Here is a 12435-nt window from a genome sequence, read left to right as displayed (position 1 = left end):
TTTTTTTTTTTTTTTTTTTTTTTTTTGTTTTTTTTTTTTTTTTTTTTTTTTTTTTTTTTTTTTTTTTTTTTTTTTTTTTTTTTTTTTATTCTGTCCACAGAATTAGGCAGCTGCAAGATCACTTGGCCTTCCAGACCCGTGAATAAACTAATACTCTGACATGCATTGCTGCTTCTATTACACAATGTCACCTCAGGGCAGAAAACAGATTACGTGCACAGGATGGTGGTGGTATTGGATTTCCACAAAAATTATTTAGTAATAAACTTTTTTGTAATTATTAAAAGCTAAAAAAATCTTAAAAGTATTTTGTAATAATGAGGCTGTAAACAGCCTCACAATTAACAGATGAGGTATGTCACTGGACTGGAGATACTTTTACTGTAATTTTGAAGTGATCTGGCTGAGTACTCCTGTAAACTCAAGTCTGAAAGCTTTGGCACTGCATATTTTTAGACTAACAAGTGTTATCTGCCATACTTAAGAGAAGATGGTTTATTATTACTTACAGTTTGGGCATCTGCTTTTTCTTGGGAGATTCTTCTTGTACCTTTTGCACATGACTAACCAAACTGTACTGAATTCAGCTAAAAAATGCTTAATTATATACTAGAAGATCTGGAAGATCATACATTCCACTTCTGGAAAACATACAGACATAGTGTCTTTACTCAGTATCTCTCCAGTACAAAGGGTACAGGTCACAGACAGAAAAACTGACTTGAGCATCCCCAAAAGTTCCACCTCTTCAATTATAACTGCAAGAAGCGTTCTTCAGACGTAACCTTTTTCTTTGAAAAGGATCTTAATGTTTACTATGGTGTTATGTGACTCCTGGATTAAGGACTAAGCATTTCAGGGGCCTTTATGTAACAGCTTCACATACGTTTTTGAGATTTCCACCATTTTGAAATGACAGTGTTGTGGCTCTTTTAACAGGTCTACACAGCCTATCCCTTTGATTCATACTTATTACCCATTTTCAATTTTGTGGCTGAGCCTTCAAGAACATAATGGCTCCTGGATCCTTATCAATTCTGATGACATGGGTACTTTCAAACTTTCATTGTTGTTTAACTCATGTACGCTGCTTGTTTTTTCAGTGATAAGTTTCCTTTGTAATTTTCCCTGAAATATTCCCTGAAATGCATGAACTTTTTGGCTTAACTATGTATAATAAGAAAGGAGCAAACAACATTAATCAGAAGAAAGAAACTTTAGAAATGAACATCAAGAGAAATGTGCAAAACCCTCAAGAATTCTATATAGACACAGTTGAATTGCAATTACTAAAATTTAAAAAATACCTTGCTAAGCAGCTTTTTATAGCTTATTGTGTCACAGGGGGAAAAAAAAAAAAAAGAAATACTGTCCCAAGATAATACTGTCTAGTTGTAGTCTTCTAAAGATTACCTGCCCAATAAACAGCAAAACTTAAAACTTCCAGTCTTGCTTTTGGGTTTATTATAGGCAGAACCAGGGGCAGGAAACAAGAATTAACACTTGAAGAGAAAAAGTTGAGAAAAGATATAAAAAGAGCTGCAAAGAAAATGCTGTGTAAATTATTCTAATAACTTTATGTATTTTCATTTCACAATCCAAAGTCTACTAAAAAAGAATCTCACAGCTACCATTATGTCTGGCAACAGTTTCTCTTTAAGTACATTGCTAGTATATGTACAGTGTAAAATATATAAGTACAATGCTGGTATATTCATCTGTCATTTGCACAGAGAGCAGTCTAAGCATCTTTGAACACTGAGATAAGAAATTTAATAGTTGCTTTTATTAGACAAGATCTACTTGACATTGGTTTAGATCTACTATCTACTATAAGATCTACTATCATCTGGTTTAGATCAGTGAAATATTTTGTGTTTGCTCATATATGAAACTAATTCTACTGCAAAGCTTATTTTTTGAACACAGGAATGAATACTTAAATTAAAAATATTAAGTGTTCAAAGGAAAGCTTTACTGTCTCAGCGGAGTTAAGTGTCTCAGAATTACCCTGAAAAATCAGAAATAATAAATTTTTTGCTGATGAACTTTTTTTTTCTTTTTCTTTATTACGAGATTTGTAAAGAATACAATTTACTTTGGCTGAATTTTCTCTTCTGCGAACGTTTCTACTGAGGAATACCCACAGACATTCTGCAATGACTGTGATTACTTTCAACAGCATCTCCAGACTTAAAGAATTCTGAACTGTGGGGCTTGGCAACTAGAGAACTGGAAAATATTATTTTATAAAGTTCATGTAGTACTGATACAATAAAAGGAGGAATGAGGCTTTCATTGAGGTCAATATTGTGGACAAGAAGAGCAGATTATTATACAAGATACTGAGGTGAACCAGTGCAGGGGTATATGCAGTACAGTATTTTTTGAGTTTACAAAAGACAGTAAGCTGTCAGTGGCTGCTGATCGTATATGCACCTCTATGATTTACAGCCGGTGCCGATTTATCTGGTTGGCACTATACAGGACATTTTACCAAAGGTAACTCTTACCTGAATATAACGACCACAAAGTTAGTATGGTTTTGTATTGTGAAAATTTAGGATCTGACTTCATCATACCACAGTTTAAGGGCATCAGCAACACTGCATGCTTCATGACTTCCAACCCAAATATTCTCTCCAACAGGTGTGAAATTAGGATGGCATTGATGTTTCTTACTTAAGCATATGTTATGTTCAAAAATGCATTTATTTGTCTGTGCCCTTGCAGTATGTGCCAAAGCTGCATGCTAAGTCTGCAAAACATGCAAGGTGAAATAGTTGCATAATGTTAAGTTACAATCAAATAAAAGCAGTCAGCAGTAACGCACATACACTGGAGTTTGATAAATGCTTTCCCTTATTTAGGCAAGTACCTGTGTTTAATTTTAATTGACTTTTCCTGTTGCAGCACAAAAATATGAACTAATTTCATTTCATTGCACAAGTTTTTCCTCCTTTCACTGTTGAAAATTAACTTCGTAAGAGCATTTGCTAGCAACTGAAACTATGTTTGAGAGGCACTTTTATCTTCAGGTAAGGAATTACTGTCACGTTAATTAAACGTGAACCTTTGGTTTTGTTTGTTGTTGTTGAACAGGTCATCAAGGATTTCTATTTGATTAATAGAAATTAATTCAGAGTAAAAATACACAGATACTATAGATCCGACTGTATATGTATAAATATTGTATATTTATATATATACACATATATATATATTGTATAAATATATGTATAAATATTTTAAGTATTTTAATTGAGTCTCTGGAAATGAATAAATATTTGGTCCTCCTATGGTAAAGCTTTAAATACACATCACAACATTTTGCAAAGATGCTTCATGAGGTAAACATGCCAACACTTGACCAGTAACTCATTCTGCTGCCGCTTCCTTTTTTGCAGCTTCTGATTCTGGAATGTGAATGATTTTTGGTATTTGTCTTCCAGTCATGACTGTTTTTCAGCAAGTTTCTTCTACCATTAGAGTAGGTAAATTTATGTCTTAATAAAAGATGCTATGGTTTATTGCCTGTGTTTACTAGTGTTTGTATGCTTCAGTTTACTCTTAGTTTCTTTGTGGATATTACAATTAACTCCACTGGCTGCTGCTAATCTTTTCTCCCCAAGGCCTTTAGTTTTTGCTCACCATATTTCTACATGCATACTTGTAGTCATAACTTTTTTCTGGTTTTCCTGATCCTGAGTATTAAAACTGGGTATGGTGTTTTTTTACGAACTTCCTCACTTCTTAGGTCATACCTCCATATCTGCCAATCCGGCTTAAACCCCATCGAACCAAAAGGCATTCTTAGCCATCAGTATCTGAGTACGTGCATGTTCAGGGTGCTCATCCTTTAGCTGCCTGTTGCTCATAACATGTTTCTCTTGTGGTGTGAAGAGGACTAAATATCAAACGTCTGCTTTTTCTGTATCTTCTTTACTTCTGTTTAACCCCTTCCCAGGAAAAAAAATTTTCTAGTGCAATTTGTTTCAGCTGCGGCACGCAAAGATTCATCCTCGCCACCAGAAATCCCGTCAGCCTCAACACTGCAGTTCATATGCTTGCTTTTGTTGGAGATCCCGACTCTTGTGGAGCAGTCCTGCCGCTGGACGTTGGCTTGTTCCGAAGCAGAAATTCCCTGGGGGAAGGTGGGCATGTTCGGCTGCGCGGCCTCGGGGAGCCGCCGGGGGTCGCTGTGGCGGCTGTCCCGGGGGCCGGGAGCGGCTGGGCCGCGGGAAGGCGGCGGGAGGCGGCCATGGTGCTGTCAGCAGTGCAGCAGGTGGTGGTCTCGGCCGTGCTGGTGCTCTGCGTCTTCGTCGTCATGCCCAGGATGTTCGGAGGAGGAGGCGGCGGCCGGCCGGGCCGGTCTCCGCGGGCCGGCAGGGCCGGGCCGGGCCACTACGATCCCCGGCAGCACGGCAGGGGTAGGAGCCGCGGCAGTGCCCGGGGCCGCGCCGCGGTCGGGGCTCCGTGCAGGAGCCGCCCCGGTCTCGGACGGCTGGAAGGGAACTCCGGGAGCCGAGGGGGCTGTGCTCTCGTCCGGCGGGAGGCGCGGGGGGTTGTACACGGCCTGTGGAGGGGGAGGCCTGGTCAGACAGCTCCGAGCTGGCCTGTGTGCGCCTTAAGCACCCCCCATCCCCTCCTGTGGTTTGCTGTTCTGGTTCATCAGTGCCTTGATTTTCGTCTGTGCTGTCTTAAGAAAACTACTTTTAAATGCAGGAAACACCCAGTAACGGGAAGTGTGGAGTATGGGGGCACTATGACGACCGATGGGGAGCTGGGAGGTTTCACAGGGAAGAACTCCCTGCCCGTATTAGAGGTGCAATAAGGAAGCCAGGTGTTACTGTTAGTAAAATACATGCACAGTCATATAAAATCTGTCCAGCTCTGATTGAAAACAGTCCTTAAAAAAAAAGGCAACACTTCAAACGCCTGTGATTCTTCTGATGATGGCCCAGCACTGAGTAAAGTAAATTTCAGACAGATCTCCTATGCTCGCCTGTCTGGGCTCTTCTTTCCTCCTGTTTGGCTAGTAACTCACTTTGCTGTTTCTTCTGTGGAATAAATTTGTCGCAAGGCACTGGACTCCATTAGTATTCAACATTCCTCCTCAGTGCCCACAAAGTGTTTCCCTTGCCACTTTCATTTATATGACTTGTAGAAATTTTTTTTTAATCTGTTATATTAGGTATTTTACTAATGCTTCTCTTTTACATTAAAAAACAAACAGAACTTAGGGGGAAAAATGAGTGGAAATTTATAACTTTCCTGGCTAACCCATTTTAGGCAATTCTAAACACTGTTCAAGTTCTCTTATCACAAAATACCAGCTTAGGTTATCAGAATTAGATTAGTTTTTTTCTCTTGTAGTTGGCAGAAGCTGTAGCCAAATAGTTGTTTCACTGGTAGGTATAACTTAATTTTTTTCTTTGCCTGATTGTGGCTATATTTTGTACACCTGAATTCCTTTACTGTGAGTTCTTGAAATGCCACTGTTACAGTATTGACAAGTGATTTGCACAATGGTCTTTTGTTTGGGAGTTTTTATAGAATGTGAATCTTGTTAAACCCATATTGAGTTTAATTTGAAAGTGTAAGTCTAGGCAGTCAGTTGAGACATCAGTGTAAAATTTCACAATCTCTCAAACACCTGCTGTCTGTCTCTGCAAGCATCTGCATTGTTCAGGTGATAGTCCTGTTTCTTATGTGCATGTCCCATGAACCCTTGATTTCACTACCAAATAACCTGATGCCTAAGCTGAACGATGACGCTGGCTGAGCTTTCATCTGCTCCTTGTTCTGGCAGGCAAATTACGTGCAAAAATACTTCAGAATTCCAAGGCTGCATGTCTTTACTATTGTGTAATCTTTTAATTTTGATTTGCAGAGGTACGGTAGTTCTATGCCTGTGGGAATATCCATGTAACGCTGAATTTATTGTCAAAATAGTGAAAGTAGCAACACAGCATGTGTATTTCAACAAAACGGGTTTTTTTCTGCAAGCAGACAATTCAGTTTGTAAACAACTCCTTTCTTTTGTTATGCAGGAAAAAAAAATTTCTATTTTCAGCATTATGGGTAGTTTCTCTAAATTTGCTTTACTTTCAAGACTCAAACTGTTTCTGTTTTACACTACCTTTCTGTGGTTTGCTGAAGGTTTGCCAACGTTGCTGTGAGGGAAAAAGTTTAGAACTTTTATATTATAGAAACCAAGCTTGGTTTGAGAGTCTTTGCTTTCTAGATTCAGCTGTGCATCCTGTTAATGTAAGAGTGATTTTTAATTTTTTTGTTTGGAGGGCAGCAGGGCTGCCCGCTCTATCTTAGAAGAGTGATGAACAAAGACAATTACACAAGAAGAAAACAATTTTATTGCAGTTGTGGACTCCTAATTTCCTTTCTTACTTTGTTGTTTTTTTTTTTTTTTAATTTTTAAGGTAGTCCTCAGACAGTTTATCAAGTTCATCGGAATCCAGGAAATTCTGACAGTAATACTTACCAGAGTATTCAACAGATGAGAAATGCAATGGAGAAAGAGATAAAAAGTGAGAGAACAAGAGGAAATGGTAGAGAGTTAGCATTCACCCTCATGCCGTTGTACGCTCTTGGAGTGGGAATGTTTGCAGCATACAAACTTCTTAAGGTAAGGCATAGGAAAAGCATTAAATTATGGAAATTAGAAGGAAATGTAACTGCTTGTCTTGCTTGTTTGTTTTTTTTGATTCTGAGACCATGTATATGGGTGTCAGAAAACCATTTCTTGCTCTGTTTGACTTTGAATGTGAAGTCCAAAGTTAAAATTGTAGTGCATCCGATTCTTACTTGTGAAGGCTTCTGACTTACCTATTTTTAGACACTTGAAGAAGTGAGAATCTTACCCACTGTGCAGCCTCAAATAAGAATCTGAGAGCCTAAACAGTGCTGCTACCTGAGGCTGTAACTTAAGCCTCATCTTCACTTTACATAATGAGATTGAGTATGGGAAGGAGGTGGACAATTCCTGCAGAACAATAGTCTTAGATTAGCAGTTAGATAGAATAGTGACTAGACTCAGCCTTTTCTTTGGACTTCTCATTTGATCATACATCTGCAATGTACGTTTTATTCATGTAATGAGATGCCTTTTCTACCATTTATAAATTAAAAAGGAGAACACATGATGAGTCTTTTTTTAAAAAAATCAGTCTTGATATGTATTATTTATAGGGAGAAATACTACAGCAGTTGCAATACTGAGAGTGCACCTGGAATATTGTTCCTTTCCTTCAGGGGAAGTAAAAATGAACAGGAATAGGACTGGAGATGGCATCTTCATTTCCATAGTCAATTTCTTATTTCACATATGAGAAAAATACCACAGTTAAGCAAAATGAGTGTAGAGGATGCCTGGTTTAATATTTTAAAATTATGAAAATCTAATTTTGAGTGGTTACAACTCTTTACACTTGGGCTTGTGGGATGAAAACGTAAATATTTTTATAATAATGTGTTTATTTTCATAAGGAAGAAGTTTATCTCCTAGTTGATGGTAGGAGACTGGATCCAGTAACCTAGAAGATTTTTTCTGTTCTTTGGGAAAACTAAAGTTGAAATACCAACTGCTTTCTTTTAAAGCTTTTGTCAGTCATGTTGTCACTGCATAAAATCAGAAGTGTTAGTTTAAGACAGGAAGCAGACATCACAGAAGAAAAGTTTCATTGCTGGAGTACATTTTTGTGATTGCTGTTTATTTTCAGTAAATTTTTAAATGCATTTTTGTTCTTAATACACAAATTGTGATTAAGTCTTTTAACACTGTATTTATTAAAGATGAAGTCACATGAAGAAAGTCACTCCAAAAAGGAAAAAAGTACAGAAAACAAGACAAAGGAAACAGGTGAGATACCCATTCAGAATGCATATTTTCATATGCTTATTTCCTGCTGGAACAAAGCTACGTTTTTGTTGATACAGTCCAGCTGAATAAGAACAATCTTTTAAGTTACTAAAGACAAGTTAGCAACCTACAAAAAACCACTTTGTTATTCTGTATATTTGAAACACTTGTTTAAAGTTTGTTTAAATACTGCAGATGGTAATACTCTTTGAAACAGCTATACTAATATAGTATGATTCTCTGCCTTTTAATATCTGATATTTTTCTCACTTAAGATCTGTTGGGTTTTATTTAGTTTAAATAAGTTACAATTATGTTCAGATTAGTACAGTATTTAAAAAGAATATAATCATCTGGTTTAGAATTGAACTGTGGTAATAGTAGTACAGCATGGCTAAACAATTATAGAGATTGTTTGATTTCTAGGCCAAATTAGAAACCTCTGAAAAACAGTAAATGTTTATAAGAAGAGATAGAATAAATTATACCATCTTTTACTTCATGATGCAGGTTATTGTTGGCTGTTTCACTCTAATCTGCACATGCAGAGACAAGAAGTTGTTTTTTTTTTTGGAGAAAAATTTATAGCACATCAAAGTTGAGCTGTTTTCATATGTTTGCCCCCTTTGTACAGACCCATTTTTAGTGAATTAAACAACTATCAGCCTCTTTCAGTCTCTCTGTCCACCAGGTCTGTAATCAGGTTCAGCGGTGATTTGTTACACTGCCTACTTAGCATTCTTGTGTGTTGGATTCTTCTTTCTTAAAAGTTCAGTAGAGCTTTAGGAGGAGTTACTCCTCTTTGATTCTAGTGCATTAAGCGTTAAATATATTTGTGAGGTGTCAGTGGAGAACTTCATGACACTATACTAAAGTATAAATACAGTATTTACACCTCAGGAAGTCTTGAACTACATAGTTTTTGTGACTGGGAAGATGAGCTTCACATTCTCATTCAGTTTCTATAAAGGTGTCTTCTGTTTGGGGACTATTGGAGATAGGTTATTGGGTGGGAAGGCTTCTGTTCTTACCCCCACCACTCCCTTTTAACATTGTAGAATTTTATAGATAAAAGAAACTTTCTGTTTTTGAATCTGCCCATCCAAAATATTAGTTTATATCCTGGTATTGTTAACACATTTCTAACAAAGTTCTCTCTCCTGCTCCTCTCTTTCCGTTTTTTCTCCTCTCCCCACCTCCCTTCTTTTTTTTTAAATTTTTTTCTTGTCTTTTTTATTAGAGCATCAGCTTTTAGAACTGGAGCGGCATCTAGCACAGACAGAGAAAATGTTAAATTCTTTATTGACTCAGTTGGATCCACTTTCAAACTGGTGAGTGTTTCTGAAACTTCTCAGTTAGTGTTGTTTACTGTAAATTGATATTTGCCAAAATGTTAACAAAGTTCTCAAAATGATCCATATATATATATATATGGTAAGGAACAGTTTTTAGGAAACTTCTTTAATTAATTACTGCTTCTGTAGCCTTTTGCAGTTGATACCTCTTCTGCAGTTTGCGATCTTTTCTCCAGACACCTCCTATCTCTTGTTCACATTAATGCAAAAGTTCAGACTTCCAATCGTGTTACTGTGGCTTAATGAGTTAAACTTTAATATTGACCAAGGAGACTAATACTGAAAATATACTTAACCGCAGCAGCATTTGAAAGTCATTATGAGAATTACATTTCTGGTAGCAGAAAGAGTTTCTTCCTTTTGATGCAAGTAGAAGAAAAAAAAAGTTATCAAGGTATAGCTGCTTAGTTTTGTGTTTTGAAATGAACCTGTAAAGTGTTTGTGTATTTCAGTGAAATATAACTTCTCTGATGTACTGCGACAAGGGAATCAGTAATACATACTCCTTGTAGTTTTAGAGAAGTTCCTTTCTTAAGAAACTAGAGTCTTACTCATCTACTAGAAATAAAAATGTGCATGCAATCCATTTTATGGACTGACATCCTTCATGAAACCCAGGTTAAAACATGCAGAATTTCATGATTGTTCCTTTTGTGTACTTCCAAACTTAATATGTGCTGAAAATGTTAAACAGCAAATCAACTGACCAATTTGCCTAAAAAATTTCTAGTAGTGATGGCCAGGAGAGTAAAGAAAGTCTAAATTAAATGAGAAGAGCCTCTAAACTGAAAAGTTCTATATTAGGCAATGTTGTACTAAAATTAAAATTACTTTGGTTAATTGTTTCTTTAAGTAGTCATTGCTCAACCTTGGCCTTTGGGACTCCAGTGTTAGAGTTCAGGGACTAGATTATTCAATGAGTGTATGTGATGGGCTCCCCACTCCTCAAGAGACAGTTCTTCAAGGAAAGCTTGACCTAAATGTGTCACAAAGTTAACTAGGGTATTTATCCATGGAAGGAAGTATTTCAATCTTGTGCATTTCTGTCAAGCACTCAGTTCCAAGATAATCTTTCAGCTGTTAACATTTGTCTTTTTTTCTAGTGTTAATGCTTTAGCTTGTGAGCAGAAAGATGAAATAATGACACAGCTCCAATCAATTAGACGACTGATGAAAGAAAGTGGATTGGATAAATCAGAAAACAAGATGAAAGGTACTTTAATTTTCAGATGGGTAGATAACTTAAGTATTTTATATTTTAAAAGAATAAATAGTTCTTATTATAATGCTGTTCAGCTCCGGCACCTTAGATAATTTGTGTGGAATTTAGTTTTATTCTGGAGGAGTACCATTCTTCCTGTTTGAGGTATACCAAATTTCAGATTTTTGATACATTATCATTTTCTTAAGAATCGGTGCTAAAAGACACTGAACTGGGATGGACCATACAATCGCATTCTCCTCTGTTAAAACAAGCTTTCTGAATGTCAGTTCCTAAGCAGTCTGTTAATATTGGACTAACTTTAGTGTGAGGATTCCCAGATGGGGACCTCTGAGGCTGTGGGTAATACTTGCATAAAACACTAAACAGCAAATTGTATATTAGTTTCAACTGAAGACTTCCAAGAGCTGCGCAGCAGCACAAGTGAAAAAATGTTAAGAATGGTTCACTAGAAATTTGGGGAAATTTTGTATTATTTGAGTCTTAATAAAAGAGGAAAAAAAAACAAATAGAAAAAATATCCTACTTCTAAACTGACCCTGAAATTTAGAGCCTTTCCAGTAAAGATTAATTTTGATTATTTTTTGTGTATTCTAAGATCTTGGCCACATTTGTAATGAGAAACTTGAAGATCTCATTCAATCATTTGCTGAACATTCTCAAGAGAAAGAAATGGACAGCAGAGAAGTTGACTGTTATAAAGATTTGCTTGAGGATTATAATAATGATTACAAAATAGAAGAGCATGAATTACATGATGAATGTGAAATACATCAGTTGGAGCCAGATGTTGTAGAAGACCAAGAAATGATAAACAAAGATGCTGTTGAATCAGAAGAGATGGGACTGAGGAGACGCAATAGATATGAATGGAATCTGCATATGTAAAACTTTCAAAAGCTTTTGCTTTTTTTTATAACGTTATATGCACTTTAAACTGGTTTAAATCAACTTACATGCACTGCTACATGCTTTAAAAAGAGCGGTGAAATACTGCCTGTGCTCATACCTATTACAGTTCTGTAACTGACTTAAGTGGCAGCAGAATTTTACTCAGGATGTTTACATACTTTTTTCTATTTATTTTTCCCTATCAGAATATTTCTGTAATCTGTATATAATGCACTGTAATGACATCTGATGCTTCAGTGAAATATTAGAATGTCTTCTAATTGAGACTATAGAGATGTTTCATAAATGTTTTATAACTAGTAAGCATGATGCCACTTAAACTGTGACTTTCTTGAGTTCATTAAAGAGCATGCACTGATGAATTCAACTCTTTGTGGAAAACATTTCTTTGGGGTGGTACAGAAAGTATGGGTTGTCTTTGAGATCAATTCATAATTAAGTTTATTTGGAGAGAGAAATTTAGCTATGGACACTATGTGAAAATAATTATGTCTGAGTTTGCAGTCTCCTCAGTAATTATGTGTAGTTTTGTATGTCAATTTAAACCCTAACAAATTACACTGGATCATTTAATTTCTTCTGTACCTGTCACTGGTTAAACTCAGCAGCTGTCTAATAACTGATTAACCCATTAGTACTACATCACTGTTTCATGTTTATTTTAACACAGTAGAATCTTGCCTTTTGATTCATTGTAATACAATTTTTCTTACATCAGAATTAACAGATATATGGCTATGTATCATTCAAGAACTGTGGGTATAGGGGTTTCCTTTTTTCAGTATATTATGACAACTTGAGAGTGGCTTTTTTAGGTCAGTGTTAAGAAAAACATTTGTTTTCCTTCGCCAGAATCATCTTTATCCATACCTTCATTTTTTACTGTTTTTTGTTCACTTAACACATGTGCCTGTGGTACTGCCAGCCTTTAATGACAGGCATTGCCTTAGAGGTACGTTTGACAGTACAAAGCTATTAAATTTTCTGTGTTATAATTGCATAGCTTTTAAGTAGGCCAGTTATAATGCCTGAACTCTTTTGCCATCCTTATTCTTACAGGAAGATAG

At 36.3% G+C, this 12435-nt stretch overlaps 1 protein-coding gene across 1 annotated transcript; it reads left to right on the top strand.

The window, feature by feature from the left end:
• Positions 1 to 2433: 2433 nt before the first annotated feature.
• On the top strand, positions 2434 to 11884 carry CCDC107 (coiled-coil domain containing 107). Its single transcript, XM_027886797.1, has 7 exons — positions 2434 to 2502; positions 3968 to 4430; positions 6441 to 6646; positions 7813 to 7879; positions 9120 to 9210; positions 10338 to 10447; positions 11055 to 11884. The coding sequence occupies exons 1-7, from the start codon at positions 2434 to 2436 to the stop codon at positions 11342 to 11344; spliced, it is 1296 nt and encodes a 431-aa protein (XP_027742598.1). The 3' UTR covers positions 11345 to 11884.
• The last annotated feature ends 551 nt before the right edge of the window (positions 11885 to 12435 follow it).

Source organism: Empidonax traillii, unplaced genomic scaffold (genome assembly GCF_003031625.1).
Source record: "Empidonax traillii isolate 1590-97213 ecotype Southwest subspecies unplaced genomic scaffold, ASM303162v1 scaffold195:size1760703, whole genome shotgun sequence".
Lineage (NCBI taxonomy): Eukaryota > Metazoa > Chordata > Aves > Passeriformes > Tyrannidae > Empidonax > Empidonax traillii.
The sequence above is the reverse complement of the archived record's forward strand: the minus strand, read 5'-3'. Positions and strand labels throughout refer to the sequence as shown.